This window comes from Netta rufina, assembly GCF_964035555.1.
Source record: "Netta rufina genome assembly, chromosome: 4".
NCBI classification, from domain to species: domain Eukaryota; kingdom Metazoa; phylum Chordata; class Aves; order Anseriformes; family Anatidae; genus Netta; species Netta rufina.
In genome coordinates this window covers 10,324,581-10,347,078 of record NC_140127.1, presented here as the reverse complement: position 1 = coordinate 10,347,078, position 22,498 = coordinate 10,324,581, and the positions used below count along the sequence as shown (strand labels likewise).

Genomic DNA, 22,498 nt, shown 5'->3' with positions numbered 1-22,498 from the left:
AAAAGTATCATCTGTTGAAATAAATCTGGGAAACAAAAAGGAAAACTGATCAAGTGGTTCAACTGCTTCTTTCTTTTTCAGAAGAATGTGCTCCCATTAGACAAGCCCATTAATTGTCAGCTATCTCATCTGTGCTTAGAAGGACACTGAAAGACTTCGTTTCCCCCAGAGAGCTGTAGAAGCTTGCTTTTCAGTACTTGGTACCTAGATGATGAGTAGTCAAGGGAATTCGCTGTCAGGTTTCTCCCAGTGTATTCCATTTTGCTTATAAGAAACCTGAAGGAACAAAATCCCGGGAAAGGATGTTGCTCCGTACCAGTAAAAATAATAAATACCGTCATGTGGTTTTTTTCCCCTCTCAAGTGTGGAAATGGTTAGAGATTAAAATTGGATTCCAAAAATATTGCCTTCGGTGAAGAGAGATTTTTATGAGCTTTAGTTTCTGGTGTGCAAGAATGAGCTTTACAAATCAGCAACTGATTTCCCTACTGAGAAGTTCAAAGGCTAAGACCGGAGACATAGAAAAGGTCTTGCTGTGACACCAGCAGGAAGTAAAGATACAGATAGCCTGATAAAACAGCAGTGTTTTAATGAAATAAAAGATAGTAGAAAAAGAAGAAAATATCCTAACAGACAGGTTCAGGATTTCCATGCTCAAGTCCTGCAGTGTTGAATTTGTTGTACATCTCTGTGCATTTACTTTTCCAGTCTTCAGCCTATCACCTACCTTTCTTTGTACTACCTGTACATCAGCGATGTAGCTGTCTTTTAGCTTTAACGTTTTGGTTTGCATGCTACTGTTTGAGGAGCCATCTAGACTGCCCTCGGTGCCCAAACTATTCAAACCACATTTCTTCAGTTAAAGGGTATGCTGAGAAATGGCTTCTGAGTTCTTATATTTGTTTGGGGATTTTGCAGGGTGGGACAGGTTCCCTGTCTCATATACCTGTATAGGATAACATTTTTAAATCATATCTTAGTGATCAACAATTGCTGTGTTCCTGGGAGAGATGAAGACAACAGCAGTGGTGACTCCAAGATACAGGTCTATGAAAAGACCAGACAAGAAGTCTAATGATATTGGACAAAAGCAATTTATCAGTCTTCCAGCTGGAAGAGTACAGTATAGATTACAAGACAGTGTAAATGGGGCATATTGTAGATAGAGGATGTTTGGAAGAGGTTAGCATGAGTTTGTCCCAGCTCAACTCTTGGGAAAACTAAATGAAAAATCACTTTCTAAATGATTTCAGTACCAGTCAGTTCCAAAACAAGGGATTATGCAATGCCATCTGTTGGCTTCTGTGAAAAATCAAACAGAAAATGTGGTTTGCTTGGTGGCGGTCCAGCAGAAAGAGAATCTGCTCCTGGTGGGGCAGAAAATTAACACGAGGGCCAGCTCTAGTTGGAGACACTTCTTCAGCATTTTGAGAAATGAGTCATGACACCGCAGTGGCTACTTGTAGAGAAGTTCCAGCTGTAGCAAAGCTAAAACTGGAGCCTGGGAGCTGTTTCCTACGTTTCAAACAGGAGACACTTGAGATGGCCAGATTCCTCATGTATCTTTCCATACATGCAGATGAATTTTGAAGATCCAGAATAGTTTTCCTGTGTGTCTGTCGCAAGGGTTCTTGTCTGTATCTTGTAGTTTTGGCTCATGTCTTCAGGCCGTATCTTATAAGGAAGGAGACATGTAGAGAATTTTTAATGTCATTTTCCAGGAAACTGCATGCCCCTTTTGTTGGGAAGCTATTTTGCTTTCTTGCTTGTTACTGTAAGAAATATTATCCTGAAAAGTAATGAGAATTATTATGAAAAAGGCTAGCATGCTGACAATGCTGCTGCTTTATTTGCTTTGGATTGTCTCACGTTTAGTCCCTTTGAAGGTCTGAGTATGAACAATAGAAATAGCTGTGATAAATTGTCAGGCTCTTCCAAAGATTCGGAAGTTCTGCAGTTACTGCCAATGACAGATGGTTTGTCCTTGCTCATCACTTGTCTTCTTGACAGCATTTTTCTGCTCTCTGCAAAATCTCCCTTGATGTGTAGTTTAATTCTTTAGAAAAAGAAAATTATTTTCTGCTTCATCCATGTTCTTGCTCATTAGTTCAATAGCACCCGTGTTTGACTAGGTGGAACACCTTCCTCATGAACCAGAAGCTTGACTTATTTTAAAAGGGTGTTAAGAAAACCACTGGAGTTTGACATGAGCGCATATCTGAAGTTACAAAGATGTTAAGAATGATCTTTTATATCTACTGCTGTGGATAGCACTCCATACTCGACAGGCTGTTTCGTTTGCTGCAGGATTTACGCAACTAATGACAGTGTTTTCAAATAGTACAGTGTGAACTCAGGTTGAGCAGTGGTTGAGTGGTTAGAGAATGAATCTTTTTAGCTTTTCCACAATTTCATGAAGTCAGTTTCAGAACTGGCCTGCTCGCATACTGCTTTACTTCTTCCAACTGGAGAATTATGTGATATGTCAGTAAATACTAGCAGTCGATAAATGAAAAAATGCTGAATGGCAAAAAAATAGAAATTGTTCATTTAAGTTGTTGGCTCTATTGGCCATTCTCTGCTTGTTCCCTGATTTAGTATGGTGAGACAGAACTGTGAGTTGCTTTGGTCATTGGACTAAAAGGATGCAGCTCCCCAGTTTCTACTGGAGTTCATCTGCTTATGCACATTCCTGCAGTAAAGACACTCAGCAGCACACTGGAAATGCCACCTCAACAGTACAAAATGTTTTATTTTGTATTGTTTTGATTGTGAACATCAGAAAGGCAGCCAGCCAGTTTCAAATATTTACCCTCTCAAAAAGTAGTCTGAACTACACAACAGTTGATACAGAATTATGACGTTTCTGCTGTTTCTAGCTGCTGCTAATATGATTCATCAGAGTTAATAAAGCAAAATATTGTCTTGCAGCCATGTTGGGTTAGGCCAAAGACTACTTCAGTGTCTTATCTATAAAAGCTTCCATAAATGAATGCCTAAAGAAGAGTTAAGAATGGGATAACCATATACAGTACTGTGTCCTAATAGTCTCTCAGCTACCAGCTGTGTTTAAGTTGGGAGAGCCTGCTGTGTTGAGTATAGCTTTGTGTACCTAGTAAACCACAGCTGGATTCTTGCATGATTTCCCCTAGATAAGTATAAAAAAAGAATTTGTCAATATGTGTATGGTTTTATTCCTTTTCGGAAAGGGTTAGCTCCCTGCCATTTAATATCTGTGTAGGATTTTGGTGTTCTGCCATCATTTTGAATGCACGCTATAGTTTTTCTCAGTTTCATCTTAAGAGGTGAGCTATATAAACAATATGCTCACCTGCCTTCTGTCTCATATGGAAATTTCCAATCTGTCCCTTGCCTTTCCAGAGTGCACAGCACTTGCTTCTTGTCACAGAGCCAGCAGAACAAGCAGATGAATCTGAAACTTGCATTGTATTCACATAGTTGGGGTCTTGAGGTCCCTAGCTCCTACACGCCCCCATCAAATTGTTTTATTGCTTCTAATATGCAGGATATCAGATTTCTGTTTCATTATTGCCCTTATGCCTTTGCAAGTGTTATTTTGTACATTCGTTGTTCCCTGGCACAAAACACAAGTTCATGTCAGCTCACTTGATATGCATGCAGATGTGAATTTCAACAAGAAAAAGATTGTCACTCAGATAACAGATACATTTAAACTTTTTGAACATATTAGCTTCAACAGGAGTATGTAATGAAGTTGTTTAGAAAGTTTCTATGACTTTTTTTTTTTTACAATAATGTTATTTGTTATCATCCCTTCCAAGTGAAGATGCAGTGGCTTTCTAAGTAAATAAAACAGCAAACTCAGTAGAAAGACAAGGGCATTATGGAACATTGTGTCATGACTGTAAAGACATGCCACTGTTTTGCTGACAGATAATTAGAGCTAGGCTGTGTTGCTGCTAGCTTTAGATTATATATATATATATTTTTTTTTTTTGACCGATTTAATATATTCAGGAACTTGTAAACATGTGCTTAATAACTGCTGATTGAGAGAATCTTCTGACAGTCAGATTACGCGTATGATTACTATTGGTGTTTGAAGAAAACTTCACAATTGAACAACTTGTTTCAAGCTTCAAAACTGAAGGAAAGACACATGCAGTATTGTATTTATTTTTCAGTAAAAAAGTGGCTGTGCCTGTTCATTCTCCTAATACACTGAAAAACTTAGCACAATAATTGTAAAATATCAGAAGTCTATTAACAATGGTAGTGATAATAGTGAAATGCCCTACAGTTCATACAAACATAGGTCAGAATCTGCACTGCCCAACTTCAGAGTTGATTAAACGAAAAATATTGGCCATCCTGGGAGAAGAGAGGTGCTGAGAGGTGAGGGACTGAGACACAGCATCCTGATCCTGCTGAAATTGGCAGCTCTTCTGCGAGTCATTTCAGGGTGACTTAGGATTTCATCAGTTAAGGCCAGATGGACCAGCAACACAAAGATGGTCCTGAAATGCCAGTTGAATGCTGGGTCCCAGTTTAGAGGTAAATCTGTATTTCATCCATATTATTAATAATAATAATACTTAGCAACTTTCTTGGGTTATCATCAGTTGTATTTTTAAGCAACCACTTTCAGAAAGAGAAGTTTTGAATGGAAGCTTTGGGTGGATTGCCTAAGGAAAATGCCAAAAAGCAACTTGTGACAGACTGAAAGGAAAAGTGAATTCTTAAATCATGGGTTATTCATAGCCCATCTAAACTTAGAATATATTTGTTTGAGTGTCTCTGAGTATATTACAAGTTCATCTCAGCTTGACACAAGCTTTTTGAAAATGGATTTAATATTAAATAGATTCATGAATGCATAAACTTTAATAGATAAAACATGATCTTTCTGCTGAGGAGTTTCAACTGCAACTAAAAAGAAAACTGATATATTTCATCTTATGCTTTGCAAGTTACAAATAAATCCATCATGGTTAGCCTGAGATGTTTGAGTGAGACCAGTCAGTGTCAAATTTAAGTGGTCTATGAGCTGCGTAGAATAAAAATTGTGACTTAAAACCCTACTCTGTTGTAAAGGCCTTATCTAATTGAAATTTGAGAGAGTAGACAAAGTAGTCACATGTAACCAAATATTTAAAAAACAAACAAACAAACAAAAACAAACTAACTGAAACTGAAGTTTTAATGTCAGGGTAAAGTGCATTAAAATCTGATCAGCAGACGTTTCAGGCACAAAGAAGTGATCAACCCCACTTTTTTTTTTTTTAGTAAAAACTGAATGGAAAGTGTTAATATACATTTTGTAGAAGATTGCTTCATTCTGAAGGTTCAGTTGAGTGCAATTTTGAAGCAGAGCAAGAGCTGAGGAGTATTCTGTAGAACATAATCATTTCCATTTCCCTAACACCACCAGGAGCCTTGACTCTGAAGATCTCCCTTTGACAGGTAGTCTCAGAGCCACAGAAACCTTGGGAGGCTCGTCTTGAGCACGGTAGTCAGGGCAGAACAACTGTCCCTGGTGGGATGTCCTGAACCCAGAAGTTTGGAAGAATAAACTTGGCAGGGAAAGAACCAGCAAAAAAATGACAGATTTTCAAACCTACTTTTGTTTCTGGATATTCTGCTTACTTTCCAGCATAAACACATGCAGATTGACTAGCAGGATTGTTTTTGCTTCAGTCAGGTGTTGATTTGTTTTGTCTCATGGTAAATTTAAATGATACTGCTTATGTTGTAAATGGCATAAACTTTCTGTAGTTTGGAACTTGGGAGTAAATGCTGCCTCGAGAACATTATGATTACTGTTGTGTCAGTTTTTAACTTTTCTGTCTTCCTGGATGCATTTGTCTTCCAGCTGGTTTGATATGAGAGAAATGTTACAAACGATGCTCCAGCTCTAGCATCTGCTCAGGTCTTGTTGTCATGCCCCCCATCTCTTACTCATTTTCTCTCCTTTTCCTTTCCGTGTGCCATGTAGACACCTACTGTAGAGAATGCAAGAAATCATCAAAGGAACACGGCAAAATATGTTGTTGTCACCACAGAGAAAAAGCAACAAATCTAAATTTCAAGCAAAGCAAGAACCCTGATTCCTACTGCTAATAATACTGAAATTTTCCAGGAGCACATTAGCAGCCATGGCTTTCATTTCCTCTGATTTCTTATTGGCGCTCGGAGAGTTTCAAATAAGAGCTCCGTTCATATACTGCTGCTCTTGTTTTTTTCCCCGGTCTCTCTAGATCAGAATTTCCAATCTTGCCTGTCACTGTAGTAAATAAGTAGTGACCCCAATTCTAATGGTCTCTGAATTAATAATGAAGGTTAGCGGTATGGGGTCTTTTGCTGCTTTTAAGGTTTGTAGCTGGTTAAATTGTTCTCCTTTGGCCATGGTACAGTATAAATTGTAATCATCCTGGGCAACTACTATTAGTGGTGGTCATTGTTAAAAGGCAAACATGCCTGCTGTACCAAGTAGTAACATGCCAGCACCAGTCATCTATTTAAACGTTATAACACTGCAAGTTCCATGCCATGATTCTGTTTTTGTCTGTTTTTTTTTTTGTTTGTTTGTTTGTTTGTTTTCTAGGTTTTAAAACACTTTTAAGTATCCACTAGTTTTAAACTGTGAATCAAGATGGTTATTATACAAACAAAATTAGATTAACTTTGTTTTAAAACTATAACAGTGTCAATGTCAATTCAGTTTCATTTTGAGAAAAAAAATACAGAGGCATCCAGCCTCTCCTGTAGTTTTACTGGTCTTCATCCAATCAACGATTTCTTTTCTAGCTAATGAAAGAAGACCATTTGCATTTTTTTCTCCTCTTTGCTTCCAGTGCAAAGGGGAATCAAATATGACTTGCCACAAAAGTGTAGTGAATTCAAGAAGGGAAATAACAGGGCTGAGTGAAAAATGAGTTAGGAAGTAAAATTTCAGGCCAGCATGGAGGCATCTCCTAGACTATTTTTCAGCAAAGGAAAGGACAGGGTGCATGGGAGAGGGATTTGAGGCCCTCTGTGAGCATAGCCAGGGACAGGCCATCGTTTGTCATTCCAGTGACAGCACTCTTTCTCAAGAAAATTGTTTCCTCCCCACTCTGTATTTATGTGTTTCTGTAAGTGTAATTTCTATAAGAGTTGTTGGCTTTTTTTTTTTTTTTTTTTTTTTTTCCCCTCCAGCTCACAGGCTTCCAGGCTAAGTATGCACTGGGAAGGCCTCAGAGGCAAGAGTACAGAAATCTGACATGAGTTGTCTGGTATTCAGTTTTGGCCTTCCTCTCTGTTGCTTCATCTCACCGCACAATATTAAGGCAAAAACGATTTCATTTTCTCCTCAGTCGACTGAAACATATTCTCTTCTGTGATGCCAGCAGAGAAATGTATTTTCCAACTTTAATTAGCAAGTCAAACAATAACACAAATGCTTCTGCAGAATTTTACTAAAGGTTTTCTATCCTCAGTTGAATAATAAAGGTTTTAAAGAGCATGTGCTTCATTTTTTGTCATTTGCAGACAGCATCCATTGCTTTTTTTTTTTTTTTTTTCTGGTTTTCATAAGAAAGATGACTGATAGCTGATTTGTTCTCTATTTCAGGTCGTGGAGACTAATTTGGTTGCTTTTGACTGTCACTGGATCATTATAAATGAGGTAACTATCAAGTGAACATTGCTGTGAACCATGAACCCTGTTTCCAGGCTTACTGACAAATATTTATGCCAATCTTGCCTTTGCCAACAGGAAGCAACAACAAAGTTTAGGCATGCTGAGAGGGTGGACATTTAATAGAAATAGAATGACGAGGGTTTGGATTTTGCTGTTTTGTCTTGACTATTTTAAATAGAAGTCCTTGAATGCATAAATGAAAAAATAATCTAAACAACAAACAAACAAACAAACAAAAAACTTTCCTACTGGATATCTTGAGCTTTCACTTTTGTCTTGACTTGAGCTGACTGTTTTAAAAGAATCTCCTTAAGATCATTTTTCATGCAGAACAGATCTTTTCTACTGGAGTGTTTGTGTTTCATTCATATTTTGATTACTTATTAAAATATAAAAATAAAAACACCATCTTTCCCTCTCCTATAAGACTTTCCCTAAAATTCAATCATGGTTGGTACCCAAAACCTCAGTGGGAGGCTTTTTGGTAGACTTCTCAATCAGGTCATATGTCAATGTTCCTGAAGGAAAAGAAAAGAAGTTAAACCGAGATCCTATTTTTAAACTGTGAAATAGGTTCTTCCATGAACACTTGTCAGCTAAACTATGACAAGTCAATGTGTAGTAGCTTTGCATATAAAACATTGAACAATGCGGTTGTTTGTAGATTTGAAGGCATTCAGAAGGTTGTTTTTTTATTTTTTATTTTATTTTCTGAAAAGCAATTTAGGTCCAGAATGGCTGAGTTTCCGGAGGAAGTAACTCACCCCTAATGTGTAGATCATGCATCTCCTTTATGTTCTCAGAATAAAAGCTTGCTCAGAGAAATTGCATGTGAATTCCAGATCTGCTCTCTGGATTTACTGTGCACTTCTGTTTTCCTATCTAGTTAACAGATTTTCATTAGTACAGTGTGCTTAATAGCAAGGTAACTTAATATGAAGCTTTTTTTTTCAAGGTTATAGTAAGGGATAGTGTGTTACTATAGTAAGGCCAGTGGATTTCAAGCCAATTTTCTGTGGAGAAAATTATGCTTCATTAAGTCCTGGGTTCAGGAAAAAATATTTCTTTGCACCCTGTATTGCTCCTGACCAGTAATTTTGTTTGTTCTTCAGCACTGAATAGAGTGGACCTTAGTGGTTGAGAACCCCACTCTAAACTACAGAAGGTCATGTGAACTGCACACAGATTTTCTTTTTCCTGTCAGATTAAACTACAATTCACTTGCAGTGAGAGGTCTCTTCAATTGGAGAGTTGATCTGTACTCTTCTGAGTTACTAGTTTTAAAAAAGACATGATCCAAACCTAGATCAGTAGAAGTCAACCATTAAACTCAGTATCAAAAAAATTCCTAGACAGGTTCCTAGACAGAACCCAGAAAAAGGTATTTGCTTTTTACATGCATCAGCTCTTCCACTCTCAAAACCAAAAATAAAACCAAGGTTCCATTTCCAGCATGCGTGCTTTCTATATGTTTTGTATTCAGAAATTAGTGTCTCTATAGAAGAAATTTTGCTTTCTGAGAGTTATTTGCACATTGCAGCAGACAAAACACCAGAGCAATCAAAGTGGTTACCACTCTAAACCGTCTTCTCTGCTCCAAAAGTTGTCCTATCAGCTGTGACTCCCACAGCTAGAAGAGCTGAGTAATGTATGCAAAGACACAAGCATCATCCCTTCTTTGTTTCATAGTTTTGTAGGTAAAATGGGTGGGAGCTGAGATTAAGCTCATTCTCACAAGCTATGCTGCAAATGATAGTCATTAAAATCTTGTCTGTATCCCATTCAAAGCTGTCAGCTTTGATGAACGTGAACATGTTTAATGCCATGCAGAATAAACTCTTCAGCTATCTCAGATTCATCTGCTTCTGGACCTAAATCCATGTCCCCACTATCAAGCTCTGTTTGTTAACTCTGTGATTTAGACTTGATAATCCTTGTGCATCCCTTCCAACTCAGGATATTCTGTGATATCAAAATGCTAACAATCTCAATATTTTGTGCATGCAAAGATCAGATTAGCCATAAGATGAGCTGATGACATGGAAGAAATCATGTTTTGATATGGAAGAAATCATGTTTTCCTTTGGGTAAAGGAAAACTGTGTTCAAATCACTACATTCAAATTACACAGAAATGTAAATATTTCCTGAATGATAAGTCTTGCATAATATTATTTATTTATTGTAATAATATTGTAATAATAACCAGTTCAGTACCAAAATCACAATCCCCACGCTTCAACAGTGCAATATTTGGAAATGGAATAATTTACAGGACCCCTAGTGTGTAGTATATAAAATATACTTCACACTCAAAGCCAGTCCTTGAGATATGGTTGTCCATTAACTGTTGATGACCACAGCACTTCATATGACCATGAAGTGATCTGAGAGCTCTGCCAATTTTTCTTCAATTGTCTACACAAATCTTCTGTAGTGAATGTGGACATCCATGATTGTATGCGTGTATTAGCAAGATCACTGACAACAAAGTATCTATAACAGTGCTTCTCTTGCCACCTAATTTGAAAATTTAAGATTCTCTAATAGAGTGAAAATGCATTGTTTTGCAAAGTCTACACCTGACAACTTCCTTGCCATGAGATAAATTATCTGTCTTTCCTGCTCCATCACTGTGCCAAGGGGATACAGCATACTGAGTATGATAGCATGGAAGGAAATACCGCCTTCAGTTTTGAGATTGTGAATCTACTTAGGTTTTTGAGGTAACATCTGTTATTTTAATTGCTTGCTTTAAATGCTGTAATGCATAGAAATAGTTCCTTAATTTTTATTGTACCATTAGATGCTATTTTAGGTAATACAGAAAATTTGCTTGAAGACTATATCAAAACCAAAATGCATATGTGGGAGGGGGGGGGTTGTTCCTATAAAATGAAAGGATTCATAATTTGCTAAAGCATAATACATCTTATTAGTCCTTTGCAAATAATACAAATCTTTTCTGCCTGATCAGTGCATTCAGTTGAGGAAGCACTCTCCAAATAAATGTTCCTATTTCTTCAGGGCCTTAAAGCAGATGGTACAATTCTGTATTTAAAATTTGCAGGAGTCATAGATTTGAATGTAATCATAATCAGATATGCCTTAACAAAATGTGAGAATGGATTTCTTTCTCTCTCTCTGCCTATCTTTCTCTCTGCTTTCTTCTTTTTCTGTGCACAGTAGGAAGTGTAACCTTAAAAAGCTCAGGGTAGTAAAATTACATTTCTTTATTACTCTTAAATCACAAACGCACAGTAAGCCTAGATTTTATTTAGTGGAACCGAAGAAGGGACATTTCTATGATTGTCATCACTTTTCCTTCCTCTGCTCTTTTTTTTTTTTTTTTTTTTTAATGAAAGAAATGTCCCTTTTTTAATTTTAAATCCATTCCTGTCTCAAGCATTTTGCTTTGTTAAAGCATTCAGGGACATCATAATATGCCCAAGGCTGCCACCAGTACTCTATTACTATTGTTTACTCAAGGTGACTCTAAAACACTTTACGCTGCCTACAGTAGCCATACAGGAGGTAAAAAAAATATTAATGCTGCTACAAAAAATTGGTCAGGCTTCATCTGCAATAATATGCCTGACTATGACCAACTGTACTAAAATAAAACTAGAACAAGTGCACAGAAAAGTTGATTTGTGTGAGAAGAGACTGGAAAGGTTGGCTTGGTTACCCTATGAAAACAAAGACTGGAAGGGGATATGCTCTCTGTTTACATATCGAGTGTGAATAAATGTATCCTTGTCAAGGAATACAGAGGACAAGGTTGCCACAAAAATAAATGAGTTCAAAATTGACCATGAATAAAGTGAGGACGAAAGTTAGTAGTAGGTTTGTAATTACCAGAAGTGTCAGCGTCTGGAAGAACCCCTTTGAGGAGAAGCATGTGTAAAAAACTAAAACTATTTTAAAGAACAGTTGATTGGAAAAGATCTAGTGACGGGTTTGTCTGTTATAGCACAGGAGAGTAATGGAAAACCTATGAGGCTGCATTCAAAACCTGCCTTCAGATGACCATGTGTTTTTCATAGGAGGGGGCTGGTCATCTACTGATGCATTCAACCAGTTCTGTTGTGTTTTTGCCCATTGAACTCCAGCACTGAACTTCAGCAGAATCAGGTCCAAAAATCATAACTCAATTCCAGAAGCTCATGTAATTCTACATTTGAATGAGGATAATTGATTAATATTAGTGTTAGAGCCTTGCTTCAGCCCTTGGGTTTTTCAACAGTGACAGCAAGTCAAGTGTGAAATGCCACCTTGTTTGGTATACCCTCCTTCTCATGCTGATGACAGAGCTGCTGGGTCTTTTTTTCGGACAGGTTCGAGCTGATGGACCTAGGAACATTCTACACATGGGAATGGCTTTCCCTACTTGCTCTAAATGCTCTTACATTATTTTCTCTGTCAAAGTTAAAAATAGATATGATTCTTTTTCTGCCCCTTTTTCTCCATCTTATCTCCCTGCTCTTTCTTCATCCTCCCCAGAATCTAAGAAACTCAGTGGAGATGTAATGGGGCAAATGCTCATGCAGGTCAAGATGTTTCTTAACTTGTCTTGGAGCTACATCTGCTTGCACCTTTCCCTCAACTGCTCCTCTTTTGAAAGTGTTGAGGAATACAGAAAGGGCATACCACAAGTACTGTCATGCTCACCACTGCTCCTGCCAGGCAAGAACACTGACAGCTCAGAGACCTAAACGAGAGGGTATGGGGGGTGGGTGGATGTGGAGTGGACTCCATCCTGCTGTGGCCCCTGCTTGTCTTCTCTACAGCCAGATTTCAGAGGAGGAAGAAATATTCCCCTCTCTGCGTGTGATTAAGGATGTGCTGAAAACTTGGCACTAGAAGAGCTTAGGGATATGGTTTAGTGGAGGGCTGTTAGCGTTAGGTTGGAGGTTGGACTCGATGACCTTGAGGTCTCTTCCAACCTAGAAATTCTGTGATTCTGTGATAGAAGTAACTAGAAGTAACATGGAAAATAAGTTATGTCCAGTACATGATGAGCTCTGGAAGCATCTTGGATTAAAGTTAAGATGCATCCATAAGGAAAGATTCTTGTTTGGGGCCTATTACAGGAGCAGATAAATAATGTGAATAAATTCTTTCCCTCCATGTCTCTCAGTAACTGTGCAGTTGCTCTATGGTGAATAGTAATTCTGTACCTAAATTGCTTATCTTAAAGAAACCAAGCTGAATGGCAATATACACTGGATGCCCAGTCTTATTTCCCACTGGAGTCTGTGCCTGATATGTTGAGATGATCCTCTTCAGTCCCCCTTTTTCCATTTCATCTGCAAAGACCTATTCATTTAAAATTGCAGTCCTTTCTTTATTTGCTTGCCTACTAGGGTGAAATGGACATCTATTTTTATCCATGTTCAGTCTGAAGAAGGACCACCTCCCCCTTATTCCAAGTTCAGACCAACAAAAGAAAGGTTTGGAACTATATCTTGTACTTTGGATCTTTCCAGAAAAAAACATAAAACCTAACCTAAAATTATACAGGTGCCAACTCAGTTCAACTTGGCCAACTTTGTGATTTTTTTGACATTTGGTACTTGTATAACAGATCATCTGCCATCCTCATATCATTATACTCTATCCTCCTTTGAAGTGCAAATGAAAATTGTTTCCTCTCATACAATAGTTGCTTTATATAGTTTTCTTAAGTCAGATCCAAAAATCAAGAATGAGAGATGATATTGGAGAGTCATTATATAAAAGGCTCATCACTCTGCCAGTGCCAAGTATTAAGAAATGACAAAGAAATACATAGCAAATGACTGAAGTTGAGTTTGGGTTTGCATGGTATTGCTTTCCAGTTAACCTAAAATTTGAATTTGTGATATAATCAGTGGAACTCACAGCACTTAAAATGACAGTTATTATTCTATTGATGTTTATATCTTAGCACCACAAGAAAATCTCTGTGGTGTTTGTATTCTGTTATTAGCTCCTGGGTGGTCTATAAAAATATGAGGTAGCAAATTAATAATTAAAATACATAAAAAATGCTGATTACAGAAGAAAGAAATACACTTTTGAGAGAGAAAAGATAAATGTTTGAGCAGCTGAAAGTTAAAATCTCTTTTAAAGTATTGTTTAACAAGGTAGGATCACCATGCAGGTATGATTTTTTACATTACTAAAACCATTCTAATAGTCTTGCTATTACAGATTGGTCACAGTATGTAATGAAACCAGACACACTTCTTGTAAACACTCCAAGAAAGGATATAGTTTAAAATGAAGATAAGATTCTTGAACTCTCCTTTCGGATTTTATTAAAAATATTTTTAAAATAACACAAGCTTTGCTAAAACAGCATATTTTTTTTAACATTACAGCTAGTGAAATGATAAAAACTAAATGAAAAGACAGAATCTTAAGCTGAGAGAAACCATTATCTATGGTACATTAAGGATTAATCGACCGGAAATGCAAGATATTACAGTGGACACAGCTGATGCCATGTGTTATTTTTGTTTGTGGAAAAATCTATATTTCATAAGGAACATTAATAACAGATGCATTCAAAACTATGGCAATCTGTGAAAAGAAATAAAATAGTTTCACTCTAGTTGAGAGAGCTGAAGTTAAAATTTACATCTCATGTGTTTTTCTTCAGAGATTTAAAGAAAATAAATGCCAATATGTCCAAACCAGATGTTCCAAAAGATGACATTCAAGGAACTTTAACTGAAGATTCAGGAAAATAAAATAAAATAAATAAATAAATAAATAAATAACAACAACAACAACAACAAAAAAAGGATAGTTGTCTCAGTGTTTGAAGAGCTTTGTTTTCAAAAGCCTTGGCCACCATTTCACAATAAAGAGTCTGTCATTTGCATTCAAATCTATTCCCTGGTTTCTCCAAAGAAATGGGCTTAGAGATCATGACACTAGAGGTAAGAATGACAATGGTGTTTAGTTACAGGCATAACAGTGCAAAAGTGCAAAATCCTTTCAAGAGAAGATAGAAATACGCAAATGAGAATCAAATATTCAATAGATTGTAGCTATATGCAAGGGTATTTTAAATGCAGGCTGTTAAAGGGAGCTCCTCAAGAACTTTCCTTACAGGGCTGTGGGTAGGGGTGTCCCCCAGGGCTCAGTGCTGGGTCCGGTGCTACTTGACTTACTCATCGGTGACCTGGATGAAGGGGCGGAGTGCACCCTCAGCAAGATTGCAGACAATACAAAGCTTAGCAGAGTGACTGACACAACAGAGACCTGTGCGGCCATTCAGAGGGACCTGGACAGTCTCGAAAGTTGCGCAGAGAGGAATCTCACGAGGTTCAACAAGGGCAAGTGCAGGGTCCTGCACTTAGGGAGGAATAACCCCAGGCACCAGTATAGGTTGGGGGTTGACCTGCTGGAGAGCAGCTCTGAGGAGAGGGACTTGAGGTTGTAGTGGACATTAAGTTAACCATGAACCAGCAGTGTGGCTAAGAAGGCCAATGGGATCCTAGCCTGCATCAGGAGGAGTGTGGACAGCAGGCCGAGAGAGGTGAGCACCCTCTGCTCAGCTCTGATCATGCAGGGCCAGGCTCCCCAGTATAGGAGGGATGCAGAACTTCTAGAGAGGATCCAGCGTAGAGCCACAAAGATGATTAAGGGATTGAAGCATCTGTCCTGTGAGGAAAGACTAAGTGAGCTGGGCCTGTTTAGCCTAAAAAGAGGAGATTGAGAGGGGATCTTGTCAACCTCTACAAATGCCTGAGGGGACAATATAACGAGGATGAGGCCAAACTCTTCTCAGTGGTTGCCAGTCTGAGGACAAGGGGTAATGGTTATAAACTGAACAACAGGCAGTTTCATCACCATATGAGGAAGAACTTATTTAGGGTTTGGGTGACAGAGCGCTGGAACAGGCTGCTTAGAGAGGTTGTGGATTCTACCTCTCAGGAGAAACCCACCTGGATGCAATCCTATGTAACACGTTCTAGGTGCCTGCTTGAGCATGGAGGTTGGACTGGTCGATCTCTGGAGGTCCCTTCCAACCTCAACCATTCTGCAATTCTGTAAATTATCCCAAAGTTAAATGTCTGGGAAGTTTTGGGGCATCAGCCTCTGTTATTAAGACGGATTATGGACGAACAATTAAGTATGATGGCAAATAAATTCTATGTAAAAAAAGATGAACAGTTTTATACATTATTTCTCCTTCTTTGCAGAAAAATAGACAGAGATTGCCTTGAAAACAGCGGGTGAAATTATTTGAGTCCTTAGAAACAGCCTGTGTATAGCAAATACCAATTTTTTATGTGCAGGTTGAAGTTCGTTGTGGTTGCCCCCAAGCCCATGCTCCTCTCTATCCCTACATTCCCTGAGAGTCACATCTTTCAATGGTGTGAAGTATTGTGCTGCAAAACTGCAGTAGTTCTTACTATGTAAAGAACTGTTTTCTGATTTCATTAAGTTAAAGTTCCTGCCTTAAAGTTAACCTTTTAAGCTTGTTTCACATATTAGTGTATATATTTAGTAATTTTTTCCTTTGAAGTGTTTTTCCATGGAGCTGAGAGTTCATCTGTAAGCCTTAATAGGTACCCTATGGAGTAAAAGGTTGGTTTTAAATTAGGTTTTGCTATAAACAAGCACATACACACCTGGAATGCTCTAATGCATTTTCTTTGCTCTTATGGTAAATGATGTTCACTAAGTTGCACATTCTTGATGTTCTGTTTCTAGGAAATGAATACTTAAGACCTGAATAATTATCTGTACCTTCACAGCTTCTAAGTAATGTTACACTTAGAAATACATCATGCTATGACTTCCTACCGATTTACACATTATTTGCCAAGAATGCTGTGCAACACTTTTAAGTAAAGGATCAGAGGTAAAAGGACGGGGAAAAAAAACAACAACAAATGAAACAACTAAGCTGAGTTACACCTACAAAGATTCAGGCAGGTTAGGTATGGTGTATTTTAGACGTTTGCAATTCTTACAGGAGTGGTAGGACAGTTGTAGTAGGTATGTGTATGTTCTTCTTGAGACTGTGGCAGAGCTCAGGAATAGCCATGTAGCAATCACACATCTCTTGGTCCTCTCCGTTTATTTATTCATTTATTTATTTATCATTTATTGGTAAACTGGTAACATTTCTGTGTTTTAACTTTTATGTCTATTGTCTCCCTTGCCTTATCTTTCAGGAAATAAATGATTTGGATGTGCAGGAGCTGGTGAGAAGGTCAATTGGAAGATTAACAATTATTCGACAGACATTTCCAGTCCCCCAAAACATAAGTCAGCGCTGTTTCCGTGGCAACCACAGAATATCTTCATCACTGTGTGATCCAAAGGACCCTTTCTCCCAAAGCATGGAGGTAGTTCATATACTGGTCTAGTCCCAACCCGGGAGCTGTCTTCTTAGAAAAGTTCAAGGTTTTTCCCCCGAGGCTTAGTGTAATTTAATGTTTATTTTTCATGTCCTCTCTGACATGCAGTTTAATGTTTCATGGCATGACAGGGGAAAATACTTGGGCAGGGGATGATCACAATTCTGATGGACGAGAACAAATTGCGCACTCCACAAGTGAGGAAAAAGCAAAAGAAAGCCACGTGATCTCCAAACAGCGGGGTATTTGTTTTGTTACATTGCTTGAATTTTATTTTTTGTCATTTCCCAGTGAAGAATTTGCTTCCTATAGCCAATGTTTTCTAAGTTGCTGCTCTTCTCTGAGCCATATGTGCTGTAGATAGGAAAGCTTTCCTGGGGACCACCCACATCATTTGTTTCAAGTATTTTCATGTAGGCACCTCCGTCTATCTACCCCCCACTCCCCCATCGTTAGGATTCATGATGACAAAGTTATGGCAAATCAGGAATGTGAAATTGCCTTAAAAGGTCAGTTTCACTTTTTTCTTTCTTTCTCTTTTTTTTTCAAGGTCATTTATGAACTGGTGAAAAGATGGCTGTATTGGCATCGGTGCAGAAGGAGCACATCTGACTTAGTAGTAAAGAGAGCAGGCATAGTGCCAAAAGGAAGGAGTGAGAGAATGGGAGAGAAATAGCATGGTTTTAAAGAGTGACTTTACTTGCTTAAAATGATAAATCTAAGGAGAAAAGGAGAAGTGTGGCTTGTCTTTCCTTGTTTCAGGTTAACTATAAGAGCTATTGCTTCACTAATTGCTCACAAAACAGCCAGTAAGTGCCTACTAATGACATGAAAAACTTCAGCCATAGTACACTGCACAGTGGTCCTATTAGTGGTCTTAAACAGGGCTGCATAAGTTCAATGGATGCATAGAATATCTGTAGGGGCTATTTAGGAACTGTGAAAAATTTGTAGGTTGTTCTGTTCTGTTGTGGCAGCGTTGTCCTAGGGGAAATTTTTGTTAGTCTATGGATAATACATAAAAATGGAGGGTGTGATTACGTGCAGCCGCTAGAGATTGCAAGGAACAGTTTTCATGAACTGAGTTACTAACTAGAGCAATGTGAAGAAAAAAAAAAAAAAAAAGTATCCTGTTAATAGCAGGCTTCACATTTTGTTTGTTTTTCACTTCAGCTTAACTTTTATTTCACTTCAACGGTGAACTGACTTTAGGAAAGAAAAATCTTTTTTCTTTTTCTACAAATTGGCAAATTCCATTTAATGTGTTAGTTGCGACCTTATTATACCTTAACCTATGCTTCCTGATCAACCTACAGCTTGGATAGCTGTAATCTTCCCATCCAAAGCTTTTATAACATCTCACTTCAAAGAAATGATGAAATTTTGGTTTAACTGTTTGCACAGCTCAGTTTCTATGTTCTTGCTTTCCCTGAGATGGCTGCTCTTCATTAGTAGCTAGAGAAACAATACCAAATAGTGACAGGAAGAAAAACTCTGGCGTCATTTCCCCTGTGTCTTCATATGATGCGCAGACATTCAAGTAGCTTTGGGGTTTGTTTGCTGTTTCTTTGTTCTCCCCAACAATATTATAAATTAACTTCTATTCCAGTGGGGAGTTGGAACAGTTTATAAATTGAAATTTCTAATGATTTTTTTTATGCCATCGAAGTGTGACTAATCAGAAATATTCTCTGGAAATCATGAGGGTGGACTTCTTTATTTTTTTTTTCCTAAATTACTCCACCTAAAGGCTGTGTGAATAATTAATTTTTTCAGCACCTTAATTAAAACACTGAAAAAGATAAAAAAAGATCATGGTGAAGGTCTGTCATTATGTGTCTGGGATTGGCCTAGTCAAAATAACAATTGCTATGAATTTGTATCACCATGGAAGCCTCAAAAAGCACAGGAAGTCAAAAAACTGGATTCGCAGAATTACTTACTACCATTATCCTTTTGTTTAAAAGCTCTGTGCAGTAGTCAAGGTATGAGTAAAATCAGCATAGTTAATGCAGATTAATCACTCCTACATAGTCTGATTAAAAGAAATATCTTTCTTCTACACTTTGGAACAAAAATTCACATCTGAATTTTGAATTGCATCAAGAGGAAATTATCCAGTTAGCTTGATAATGCAAGAGTCCTGCCATTAGTCTGAGAGACTTGGAATGGATAAAGTATCAGTAATGGATACCAGGCAATTAATCGAATGTCCTAGGAAACATCTGTGGAAAACGACTAGAACTTTAAAGTGACTTTTAAGTTTCAGCCCCACTGTGTGTGTTGGCACAGGTACTAATGGGGCATACCTCTGGCAGTGGAATGGAAGGGTGATTGAGAACCAGAAATTAATTGTGGTTTCTTTATCATTGTGTTATCAGTGATTGATTGCTGTAACTGCTAAGGTGAACTATTAGTAAAGGAATAACAATGCTTAATAATTGCTGAATTCTGTACTCTTGAGCCCTATTAATACTTGATGAAGGCCCAGCTATATTACTCTTGGATTTGTAAGTGCATCCTTCCTGATGAACTGTGACAAGAGTCTTCTATTCCCATGATATTAGGTTATGGAAGCTACCTTGAAAGCAATGTCATTTCACTGGGAAATGATGACTTGGCATTTGTAGTCCTTCATGTATCAATTTAGTCTTATTAGTGGCCTTATTGTCTGTGCTCTCCAGAGTTTTGTGTGGTGGTTGGTTGTTTTTTTCCCCTTTAGTGAAGGCATATGTAAAATAAACATATCTCACAGCATAGTAATAAGTCCTTCTCTCTCCCTCAAACAAATGTCCCGCTGGTGATGACTTTTTGGGGGAAATATGGTTTTAGCTGAAAGGCTTTGACTCCTTTATAGGTTTAGAGAATAAATAGACAAATCATCCAAGTTATTTTAAAAACGCTCAATTAATCTGAACCCAGATCCTCAGTCCGTGCTTCTAATCCTGTCATACACAGTGATGCCTGGCCTGAGCATCTGCAGGAAGCAAATTAATTCCTGTGTGAGTACTGAAATGGAAATAAAACCACTGGAGTCACGGAATGAGCCTGAGTAAGAATTAAGGGCTGTATTCCAGAAACAGGGTGGGAAGGATCACAGTCATTTAAACGAAGAGTAAAATAAGGATCAGAAGTTCTGTGAGTTTGTGATATTAATGTAAAGGCAATAGGGAATCTTGGGAGTTTATTGGGAGGGGAAAAAAGCAGACCATGAGATCTTCTTCAGTAAGATGTGGAAGGCAAAATGCCCCAGGAAATTCTGGCCAGCTAAGGAGACAGATCACCTCTTTCCTGGATGCTGTGCAGGGAAGGAGTCTGTCACAAAACCTTTCTGTGAGAACTGTACAGAGCAGATTGCAGATGACACAGGCAAAGCCATCATAAAGATGGAATTTACATAAGAAAATAAATAAATAATAATAATTTTAAAAGGCTATATGGAAGGTATTAGACAGGAAGAAAGGCTTTTTTTCTTCTTCTTCCCCTATTTTAAGGTGATTTTCCAATTAACATCTTAGATCTTCAGCATTTTTGTGCTTCTTTGGCATATACCTCCTCCCATTAGCTGTGGGACTTTCCCAGTCTTTGGATATTTTCACAAGGTAGAATAAAGGTATTCTCCACAAAATTGGCATAATTTCCTACTGTAAACTTCCTTCTTTTAAGGTTTTGAGCTGATCAGCTGTATGTTAGTACAACTGACTTTTTACTGCGTGCACTGAAAAGTACATATATAGAAATGGTACCTGGCTAAGTGGAATTGGCACATGAGTAATTTCTTTTCTTGAGCTCCAGTGCCTTCTCACTGATGCCAAACTGGAACTTTTGGACACTGCATGTGTGTAAACATGCTCACAGTGAAACGTGAACACATATAAACCATAAGACCTTGGCCCTGCGAGGAATTAACAGCCATTGCCAAATACTCTGACAGAAAACACTGTAAATTTCAGAACTAACATGCAACTGCACACAGAGGAAGATTTTGCTGGGTCCGATTTTATACTAGAAATTGCCTCCATCAGAATTGCCTGCAAAACTCAGGAAAAATAAACATGCTGAAATTATTTTAAAATTTTCAGAGTTACTGTTTTTCAAAAGAACAAACAGCCTTGAACAGAATTTGATGGTGTCCAAATGTCTGGCAAATGACAAATTGAAAATTCCAAGTAACTGGTTAAAAATAAAAAGAAGTCTGCTTACGGTCACGAGCAGGGCTTTAAATCCTCCAAGTGGAGCTGTGCCAGCTATTGGACTGCCTGTACTTTACGTGTGTGTAGTTTGTCACTGCAAATCAATTGTAGCATTACAGACCCTAGCTGCTATTTCTACCAGAGCCAAGGAGAGGACTTTTTGACTCTTACGGTTTCTTCTTAAAACCAAATAAGTCATTTAATTACCAAAGGATTATGAGAGAGGCAAAACAAATGATAAATTCTAGCTGCTGGCAGGAGACCACAAATAATATGCTAATACTCTATTTTCAATGTCTGCAGATTTCCAACCTGTATATATATGACACTGTCCTTCTGCTGGCGAATGCCTTTCATAAGAAGCTGGAGGACAGGAAGTGGCACAGCATGGCCAGCCTGACCTGCATCAGGAAGAACTCTAAGCCCTGGCAAGGAGGACGATCCATGTTGGAAACTATCAAAAAGGTACTTTTTTTCCAGTATTTCATCATCTTCGATTTCTAAAATACTTGCAGTAGTATTTCCATCTGAGATGTGTACTGTCCTTGCCAGTACCAGTAGTTGTTTTTTGAAGCAAAAGTTTTGATATATCTACAATTTTTGAATGAAAACTCTTTAATTGTTTTTCTTTTCTACGTCATAATTTTTGAAGTGAAATCAGTGAGTTTGTTCACCAAAACTATCAAACACTAGTAGAAAATAATATCGTATTGAAAAATTATCACAGATTAGGGGATAAACCAGAGAAATGTACTATATTTATTATTTGTGAAATAAAGAAGAAAAAAGTTGGGCAATTACACTCAGCTGGTGTTCTGTGGAATTTGTTGTTCCACTGCTATTGACATTAATATATATGCATAATAGAAATGAGGGAAGGAAAATGGATGACTATAGAGTCATCTAGTCTATACCTGGCCATTGCAGAACTATTTCTTAGATTAGACGGTGCTTTATCCAATGTTAAGTTCTCACTATTTCTCTGTGAATATTAGTTCATACCTAAATCATGCATATTCCCCAAATGATTTTCTTATTCTTCAGCCCTTAAGTATATTTTTCCTACTTATTTCCTTTCTTCATGATGTTTAAAGACTCCACATACTTAGAGACAATTTTCACAGCCTTCCAGGTCAGCATTTAGTCAAAATATGCATAGGTTGGTTGTTTACCCTTCCCTGTAAGTTATTCTGTTCAGCCTCCTTATGTTATTGATGTCTTTCATAAAACTGTCTTCTCATTCGTCTGCATGTACTTTCCGGTAATGTGTATTTACAT

General features: G+C 37.8%; 1 protein-coding gene across 2 annotated transcripts in view; it reads left to right on the top strand.

The window, feature by feature from the left end:
• GRID2 (glutamate ionotropic receptor delta type subunit 2) overlaps window positions 1–22,498 on the top strand; it is a gene marked incomplete at both ends in the record, with an annotated part of 702,974 nt that overhangs the window by 469,012 nt on the left and 211,464 nt on the right. For both annotated transcript variants that reach the window (XM_084285976.1, XM_084285975.1), the window contains 3 exons: window positions 7,595–7,648; window positions 16,842–17,015; window positions 21,524–21,685. In XM_084285976.1, coding sequence (XP_084142102.1) covers window positions 7,595–7,648; window positions 16,842–17,015; window positions 21,524–21,685 — 390 coding nt within the window. The remainder of the gene's footprint in view (window positions 1–7,594; window positions 7,649–16,841; window positions 17,016–21,523; window positions 21,686–22,498) is intronic.